Raw genomic sequence first — 9,770 nt, 5'->3', positions numbered from 1 at the left:
TTAAAGAGACAAAGTTAAAATAATTTACTACATAATTGCTATGGTTAATTGACATATATTTTATGTTAATTTTGTTATGTTATTGTCTATTTATATATTATTATCATTTGATTATATTTTTTGTTTTTGCAATTCATATTATCTCTATATTGTTCAGATTTAATAATATTAATATATTCCTCTTTTTTACTTGTGTGTGTTGAATAGCAAGGCTTCTGACATATAATCCTTCCACTATGTAAAGGCATCTTTATGATTACTTTAAATGCTTCTAATTCTGATACTTATTGCTTCAATAGTATGATCGCAATTAGTATGTGCTTGTGACATTTATCATGTCTGAAACGTGTTGGAGGAAAATAAAAGTAAGTCAATCAAGCAATAGCTTCATTTAGAGAAGCATAATTGTTATCATTACATCACCATGGTAAATATTATTATTACAATATTATTAACCTTGAGCCTTCCAGTCTTCTTGAGTGGAAAGTTTCACCAGTCATCGTGAAACACTTTCATACATATTTGGCCAGTTATCTTTTAGCTTTATCTCAATCTTTATCTTAATTGACATTCACTTGAAAAACAAAAAAGATTAAAAGATTATTAACTTTCAGCAAAGTAAGTTTTTAGAAGCTTTTTCCTCTCTTGACGTCGTACTTGTACCACAGTTTTTGTTATTGCAGAACTCTTTAGTGGGTTTTAATTCATCATATGACTGCCATGTCTCTCTTTGTCTCTCATAAACGTTCTGTATATGAGAGCCACGCTTTTATTTTAATGCGCTTCAGGGTGAAAACAGGAAACTCATGTTGCTTATTACCGTCACCTTCTGCTGAATGACAATCAGTGAGAAATTCAGGCCCGAAGAGGAAGTATGCTAATATTCTGGGCCGAGGAGCCTGAAGGCTTCAGGGTCATAGCGCCGAAATACACGGGTAAAAGTTACAGTTACCCCAAATCCTACTCAAGTACAAATACTCCAGTACAAGGTAAATGACGTGTGGGCGTTTTGTATGTTAAAATGATGTAATTATGCGTATCCCATGTCGGCTGATCCCAATGCAATTCACTGATGCCCCCTAAAGGTCTTTTATAATATTTCTCTAGTTTAGGAAGCTTCACTGCCATCCACCTCCTTTTCTTTGCAGTAAATTATTTAGTGCATCATACACTCAGCAGTCATTTTATAGTTGAGCTTAAAATACACACTCACTAACTCCTTTGTTAGATATGTATAGCATCTCATTTTGCCTTCAGAACTGCTTTAATTGCAAAGATTCAGAAAGATGCTGGAAACATTTCTCTGGATTTTGCTCCATATTGACATGATAGGATCACAAAGTTACTGGAGATTTATTAGCTGCAAATGATGTGTGTCTCCCGTTTCATCACACCCCCAAAGTTCTCTACTGGACTGAGATCTGATGACTGTGTCATGTTCAAGAAACCAGTTTGAGATGATCTGAGCTTTGTGATATGACATGACAGTTAGTACAAAGGAGCCCAAAGTGTGCTATGAAAATGTCACCCACACCATTACACCACCGGTAGGGACCTGAGCTATTGACATAAGGCACGATGCATCCATGCTTTCATGATGTTTATGCCAAATTCTGACTGTCCCATCTGAATGTCATAGCAGGAATCAAGACTCATCAGACCAGGTAATGTTTTCCAGTCTTCTATTGTTCCGTTTTGATGAGCCCGTGGGGATTTTAGCCTCAGTTTCCTGTTCTTAGCTAACAGGAGTGGCAACCGTTGTGGTCTTCTGCTGCTACAGTCCATCTGTTTCTAACAGATGTGTTGTTTGTTCAAAGATGCTGTTCTACATTCCTTGGTTGTAACAAGTTGTTATTTGAGTAACTGTTGCGTTCCCATCAGCTCAAAGCAGACTAGCCATTCTCCTCTGACCTCTGGCATCAACAAAGCCATTTCACCCAGACAACTGCCACTGACTGGATATTTTCTTTTTGCCGGACCATCACCCAAGATGGTCTGGTGTAAGTTTGTTATAGCTAAAACAAAACAAAAAAACAAAACTAGATGTGAAAAAAAACCCAAACATTTTCGATAGCTAAAATTAAATAAGAAAGAAATCTAACTGAAATTATTTTGTGAACTTGGAAAATTAACTAGTTTCAGTCTTTGTCAATTTGGTAAAACTTTGTTGTCACTTCTTGCCTGATGAGTCTTTGATGGAGGTGTTTGGTGAGACTTTGGTTTGCTGGAGGTCTACAGGACTGTGAGAGTATTGCAGTATCTTAACAGATTTTCCCAAATCTTGCCTCTCGTATATGTTCTCCATATAGTAATATCAAAAAAGAGATTAACTAATAAAAACTAAAGTAAAAGGAAAATTTTTCAATACAATAAAAACTGAACTGAAATGACAAAACCCAACCTTGAAACTAACACTCAACTAAAAGGAGAAAAAAAAAAAGAGTCAAAACAAACTAAAATAAAAATTGGAAAATGCAAAACTACAACTGGTCTGGTTTGATGGTAAGATGGTTATGCAGAAGAATCCCTCGGACCAGCCTTTCTGACACTTAAATCCTCTCATTGTGAAGCTCAGTCTGGAGTTCAGCAGGCCATCCTGAGCATATCTACATTCCTGAATGCACTTAATTCCTGCCATGTGATTAGCTTATTGGACATTTGCATTAACAAGCAGTTAAACAGGTGTACCTAATAAAGTGGCAAGCAGATCAGCGAGACTGTCATAATTTATTTTCCCCGATGCATTTTCTTTTTGAAAAAATCTGATGCATTTATGAAATTTACCTCCTCCCCCAGTGGTCCCTCAAAATTAAACTCAGTCTACTATAGTTGGGCAAAAAACATTCACATTATAAACTTGACAGAGAATAATTGCATCATCCCTGCTGTATTCATTTGCATCCGATTCAAATAAGAGTCCAAATTTGCACAGCCTGAACTTCCAATGATTAGAAGTCGTCCCAAAACGCCAGTGATATTGGCAGGCTAACTCATTAACCCTGACACCTCATATCTAAGAAAACAAAAAGCATTTAAAAATGATTCTTCAACAGTTTATTAGAAAGATGTAGACAATAAAAAAAAAGAATCCCCACTCTAATTCAACATTACTGGTCTCCCTTTACAGTTTATTGACAGTGCAAGTATAATTTGGTCATTACATGTCGCCGTATCGTTCAATCAAGCTGCGTTTTTCAAGCCTCTTTACCAGCTGCAAAATATGTCAGCTCACTTGTGCAGTCTGACACAAGTGTGCACGTTCGGTGGTATAAAGACATAGTCCATATGTTGAATTCATTCAGATTAACAAAGTACAGTAGGTGATCACTGGGAAGATGCAAATATGCCTGGAATGAGTTCAGAAAATTCCAATTTTCTTTCTTCTTCTTCTTTTTTTTTTTTAACGAGCATTAAACAAGAAGTAAAGGGAAACATGTAAGTTGGAAGGTTAAGCTACTGAAACAGTCTTCTTGGATCTCTAATTCACCGCACATGAGAGATGCTTGAAGAAGAACCCAACTGGTAAATTTGCCTAATTATTTTCTTAGAAAAAACAAAAACAAAAAATCATGAGAAACTACACTGGTCGACTACCTTAAAAACCACAACATTAGGAATGGTTGTGCCTAATCAGCTTTGAACCAATTCATTTGAAGACAGACTGTCAATCTCTTTAACACACATTGCTCAGTTGAGGACAACTATACAGTTTTTTTCCCTCCAACAAATAAGGTGTGCTTAGTTGTAATATTTAACAGTAAAACAAGATATCCAAAAGGTGCAGTACAGCAAATGGAAGTGGAGATAGCTGCTCTGTACAATACCATGCATATCAACCTTCAGTGAACTGATTGGTCAAAGGTTTGGAGCTGAGGCTATGGATTTAAATATGGCTACTGACTCATTATGTACAGTTGTTTGTCACTGCCTTCAGTTTCAAGATATACATTTGTTAATAGTCTTCTCTGTTCTGTTCTTCTGTTTTCTCTCCAGAGTTTTATGGTCTTCTACTCCAAATCTGGCATTTCTGAAAGCAAAGTGAAAAGGAGACATTAAAAGTTGATTGAAAATAAATAAATAAATAAATAAATAAATACAGCTATAAGTGTAGATGCTACAGAAGCTCAAATACTTACTCTCATCGTCACTATCTGCAGATTCATCCTGAAAGAAAAAAAATAAGAGACCTGTGAAATCGATCTTAGGTTACGTCCACAACCTCTAGTGTCACCAATTAAAATCTCCCTTATCTATAAATATAAGATCAATCAAAGAGATGACTGAAGAGGAGGTCTTACATCATCTGCACCGTCTAGATCAGGTAGGTCATCCTCTCCTCCCATGTTGTTCATCATCTGCAATATAAGATTAGCAATTAAAGCCACATCATTTAAATGCCAACGAGTCGAAGACAGATTGATTTTTTTCCCCTTCTTCCTCATGAGATTAGATTTGAGGCATGCATTAATCAGTCAAAACAGTTGTTTTTTTTTTAAAGCAGATCGATTACACTTATTCCAGCCCTTTATATGAAAATATACATGGTTCTATATTGTCTTGGACTCTACCAGAGTACTTTTGCACAATTTATATTCAAAATGATCATTCATATTAAAAAACACAACAAAAACAATGGGAAGTGGGTGAGTCCAGGGTTACTTTTCCCAACTTCTAGGTGCGCGACTGAAGCGAGTACCAATGAGAGCTGGGGATACTGCTGATTAATGTATGACAGGTTTGTAAATACTTTACAGGGTTACCTAGGCAACTGGAGCCTGGAATGTCCACTAGCAACCAACAGTGACAGACTGATACATTATGAGCAAATCGCTTCCTGGGTGGACGCCCTATATTTATTTAGACTTAACCTCTCAGTGAATTCATCAAGATTCAAGACTAGTTAAAAACAACTAAAACTGAGTATTTAGAGCAGTTTGAAGCTTTGGTGTTTAACAAACAGGAGCAACCTGAAAATCTGCTGAGCTCATTATTTGAAACTTTGTTTAATATGACCATTTACCAGCATCCACCATTGTAACAGTACATATGGCCGAACATAAACACAATGGTTCCACTTTAACGTTGGCAATAGCAGAGCAGAAACAACTTGTTTAGTTTATCATTTACAGACACGGGTAGTCAACAGATTTCTGTTGTTATTAGACACACTAGTAATAAAATAACCTTTCAACCAATTGCACATAGGTGTCACGTTTTTAGATTCAGAAAAATGTGCAGATGATGGGAGACTTCAACCTATGCAGATCTGATAAGTAGTATAAAGTAGGGCTGTGCGATATGGCCAAAATCTCATATCCCGATATAAGACATCTATCGTCCGATAACGATATAAATCACAAAAATGTAACATTTTCTGTAAATTCTGTGAATCTCGGGCAGCTCGACATGCGTGAAGTGTTTCCAGCTGGGCGTCGTGTACTTGGAGTCGAGTGTTTTAACCGATGCATGAAACGATACATTTTTAGACATAAGTTGTAACGGCTGCCGTTTTCTTTGTGAGTATTTATTACACGGCGTGCTGCGGGGAAAAGCCTGTTCTAACGTTTGAGTCTAAGGTTTATTTTTTAGCACCTGGCGGCTCTTTTTTTACTTCTCATCCGTAAATAATCTGCTCTTTCACGTGATTCAATTTATTTTGAAAAGTCTCAATAGGATCTTGAGGTTTATTGTGAAAGGTTTATGTGGAAAATAAACAAGTGGACACAATGGTTTTACTGTCGTTGTTGCTAACGACAACGCATAAAAACAGGCGCTTGTCCGTCCATAGTGTGGTTATATTAAAAATAAGAGAAAGAGAACTGTAAGAAATTAATATAGCCACTACAGTGACCATCAAAACGGTGAAAGAAACATTGCCGTAACACGAAACAAACGATAGCGTAAAATGAAACGACAGACGTTTTTATATCGTCATCCGATAGATATCGTTATATCGAACAGCCCTAGTATAAAGTATGTTGAAGAAGGTCATGTGGGGAAGTAGGTTAAAGTACAGGAATTTTCACCTGGAAGAGTCGAGACTAGAGTCTGCAAGAAGTCTGCCTAAACCTACTGTTTTTAGGAGGATGACATGTCTGGAAGAGAAAAGAGAGGGCTACTTTCTATGTCTCTGGCATTTGTTGGCTTTAGCTGAGTTTATTTAGACTAAAAAAATAAAAAGCAGGGGAAAAAAGTATTTTTACAGTCAGGTACCCTATATCTGCCTTCAAAGTTGTTTCTTTTGCTGGTTCAATTTGAAACTGTCTGTATTAAAGCTTTGTATTAGCCTCATTACGTGAAAAGTGTTTTTTAATTAAGTACTTTTCAAATATGAAGTATGATTTTATCAAAGTGCTTACATCTGAGAATTGATCGAAGTTGCCCATCTCCTCATCTGAGTCGTCCTCCCAGTCTTTCCAATTGTTAAAGTCGACACTGAGCCAACTCAGCTGTGGAAACAAAGTCAACAATTTTTTTTTTTTTTAAATTGCTGTCGTTGCTTAAATCTGAATATTTTTCAGATGTCCTCACGTGTGGCAGACCTTCGCCTTCTCTTTCGTTAGCCTCGGCCACGCCTTCCCTGGCTGCGCTTTTCGTAGATAGCACAACACTGAGCGGTCTGTGCGTTTGTGTTTGGATTCCTGGGTCGAGGTTTAAACAGAGCACAGAAACAAATGCGGTCACTCCTGCATTGTGTGCAGTGAATAAATGTTTTATAGCATTTTTGAAAGCGGTCAGTACAACTTACATTTTCATCAATGGCATCGAAAAGGTTTATTTCATTCTCGTGCTTCACATTGTCAGTTCCTCCAAGACAGCTGCAGGGAACAAAGACACATACTCACTATAAATATACCATATAAGAGAAGGTCCAACAAGAAATGCACAGATAAATGTAGCCAGAATTAGGAAAACTCACCTGAAACCACACTTTGTTTTATCAAAATTGATCTTAACATCTTTGCTGTCTGCTACACAGAACTCTATAAAAACAGAGTCCCTCCTGTCGTACCACTTGGCAGTCGCTGGATGCCTTTAAGAAAATGAAGGGCATGAGAAAAGAAGAAAAAGCATGCAACTCACTTTTATCCTTTAAAAGTTCAGCTTTTCAAGCCTTCAAAAACAACTTCGATGAAAAAAAACAAAAACAAACAAACAATAAATAATCCGAGTGCTGGTGAAGAGACAAGACAGCCTGTTATCAAACCTCCTTTGTGTGAGGTTGCTGTAAAGAGCATCGAGTTACACACACTGCTCCAGTATCAAAAGTGAGACATCTGTGGATACTAAACTGTGACAAGACACATTTACAAGCTGTTGTGGATGGAGGGGCCCCCTTCTCAAATTTTCCTTTTAACTTTTAAGTCTTTAGGGTATAATGTGAGCCAGTATTGCTAATTTTACTTAATGTGGTCTAGTAGCATGACAAGTTCTGAAAAGCTCATCTCTAACTTTGAACATGAGGGATGAACAGAAAAGCCATGTACTTTTCTTTTTTTTTAAAAACACCAATGGATACAAATTAAATGATGGGTATATTTGGCTTCATTACCACACACTTCCACCTCAAGTAATTTTACAGAACACATGCATGAGCCTGGCTGACCTGCATCCATTAATTAAATGGTCTTTGCATGGAAGCTACAGGTATGTTTACTGCTCTCTTAGCATTGTGGTGACTGTCTCATTAGATAAATCCTCTTACAAACCCTCAATGCAGTGTGGGGTAGCTAGCTTTAAACATCGTTACAGCCCAAACAAAACCACTGATGGAGTCTGATTTTCTTTACAAATCGGAAATCTTGCCGCAGATCCGATGCTAATCTGATCTTAGCCTTCCAGAAGTCTTAATGAAGCCTCCTGTAGCCAAGCTAACAGCGGTGCCGCTACGCTAGTCGTGCCATGCGGTACACCTGACCCATGCTACAGCTAAAATAAACCGACTCTTTCGCCAATGAAGGATAAAGCGGTCTGCTATATTAGCCTTGCCGATACACTGTGAGGTTTTACCCAGTTTGTAAGGCAGCGAGTCACGCTGAGTCCCTACTTCATTGAGGCCATGCCACCCTCCCGCCTTTCCAACAGCATGTTTCAAGCTGCTAAAGCTAGCTAATCATTCAGCCTGTACTATCGTACTTTCCCTCCACTGCGCCTTTACGTACGCTCCCCACAACTTACATGTCTTGGTGTGAAGTGAATTTCTTTATCACAGATAAAACAGCCTCGTGAAAAAGATCGGTGGCGCCTGTAAAACAAGAAGGAATGCCGCCCAACACACGGCCAAAGCAAACGCCTCTAGCCCCTGGACTCTACTCCGGATCTTATTGCGTATCCCAGTTACGGAATAGCAGTGCTGACGCACTCCGAGCGCACTAGACGTTTCTAGAGCTTTCAGCCACAGCTGCGAGTGATGCGAGAGAGGGCGACTACTATGGCAAGTCACTACAACCTGACTGCGGTCCAAACACCTCAAACGGTTTATCAAGGCTTATGAAGCTGCAGGATCCTTGTAGTATGTAACTGCAACTAGCAACTCAAATGCATGCAAAAATATAAATACAGATAGATCCATAAGTATTTTACTCTGACGGTTTTTTTGTTTTGTTTTTAATGATTTATTTTTATTTTGCCACCACAGTTTTTAAATCAAGCAAGATGTAGCTCACTTTCAGGTTTAATTTAAGTGGTTTAAATGAATAAATATTTAAAAAGAAAAACTGTCCAAACACCTACGGACCTAATATCCCGACAATTTTACTTATAATCTAAAACACTTGAGCACATATAATCTGTGTTAATATGTGCTCAAGTGAAAATAAAACAGTCAGAAAATAAATACAATATAAAATATAGAATTAAAACATGTAAAAGGACATGCATAGTTTTAGTATGAAGTTTTCTTCTTTTTTTGTCTTTTTTTTTACCAACCCGGTGGCAGTGTCAAACCCACAACCAGTTCTAAGTATTTCCACAAAAAAGCCCCCAAAACTGCAAAAGAACAGCAACACACAATTTTGTTAAGAAGTTTGTATTATTTTACTTAAAAAAGACTAAAAGATAAATAATACATAATGAGTTTTTTGTTTTTTTAAACGGTGAACACCGAATACGGCAGTCAAACGAGTAAAGCAGGGTTTGAAGCCATCGACCTTTTCAAGGAATGATCAGAAGTTGATAACACAGTCTAGAAAACTGGATACTGGTTGCAACATTATATCAAATACATTACATTCCAACATTCTGTTTATAAAGTGTTGCATATAAATCACAGCTGGGAAAAGAAAGCAGGTAAAATAAACGTGTTTTATTGAAAAAGTGGAACCATTGACGTCACCGATCATGGGAAGGGCTACCACAAGAAATTCACCAATGATTGGCTACTCACGAATTCTCCGGTTTCTGCTCATAATACCCTGTAATAATCGGTTCTCAAATATGTCCAAATGCGTTCTACTTCACATGTAGAAATTGTTCAACAGTATCACAAGCACTGGGACTGTGCTGCTGGAAAAGCAGTTATGTCTGTAGTTATCCTGCGAGGTACAAATAGTTTAAGTAATGGGAAAAAACCAAGCACCATGGAGCACCATTAACTCAAAAGGTGTTTTGATGATGGCCGTGAAAAGCTAACACCTCACTCTGAAATCTCCCATAGGTGCTCAGCTGGGTGGAAATCTAGATCTGGCTGTGTGGCTGAAAGCATAGCCTCCCTGGAGTCATATCCACCTTTTGCCCATCGCCAGCATGACCTTGGCTCCACAGTTGGTAAT

The 9,770-nt window shown here is 37.7% G+C and overlaps 1 protein-coding gene across 1 annotated transcript; it reads right to left on the bottom strand.

The window, feature by feature from the left end:
• Nucleotides 1–3,083: 3,083 nt before the first annotated feature.
• LOC146610972 (prostaglandin E synthase 3-like) lies at nucleotides 3,084–8,307 on the bottom strand. Its single transcript, XM_085344433.1, has 8 exons — nucleotides 8,179–8,307; nucleotides 6,920–7,033; nucleotides 6,749–6,818; nucleotides 6,543–6,641; nucleotides 6,360–6,449; nucleotides 4,299–4,355; nucleotides 4,137–4,164; nucleotides 3,084–4,027 (listed from the first exon to the last, which is right to left on the bottom strand). Coding segments are annotated over exons 1-8 (480 nt in total). The 5' UTR covers nucleotides 8,181–8,307; the 3' UTR covers nucleotides 3,084–4,007.
• Between the last annotated feature and the right edge of the window lie 1,463 nt (nucleotides 8,308–9,770).

Source organism: Diplotaxodon limnothrissa, linkage group LG20 (assembly GCF_057381915.1).
Source record: "Diplotaxodon limnothrissa isolate DT_005_m linkage group LG20, D_limnothrissa_male_GT1.1, whole genome shotgun sequence".
Taxonomy (NCBI): domain Eukaryota; kingdom Metazoa; phylum Chordata; class Actinopteri; order Cichliformes; family Cichlidae; genus Diplotaxodon; species Diplotaxodon limnothrissa.
This window is presented reverse-complemented; position numbering and strand designations above follow the sequence as displayed.

Coding starts and splice junctions, on each gene's coding strand:
- LOC146610972 (XM_085344433.1), bottom strand. Junction 6,819..6,919: donor AAAACAAAGTGTGGTTTCAG/GTGAGTTTTCCT, acceptor TGTTCCCTGCAG/CTGTCTTGGAGGAACTGACA. Junction 6,450..6,542: donor TAACGAAAGAGAAGGCGAAG/GTCTGCCACACG, acceptor TTGTTTCCACAG/CTGAGTTGGCTCAGTGTCGA.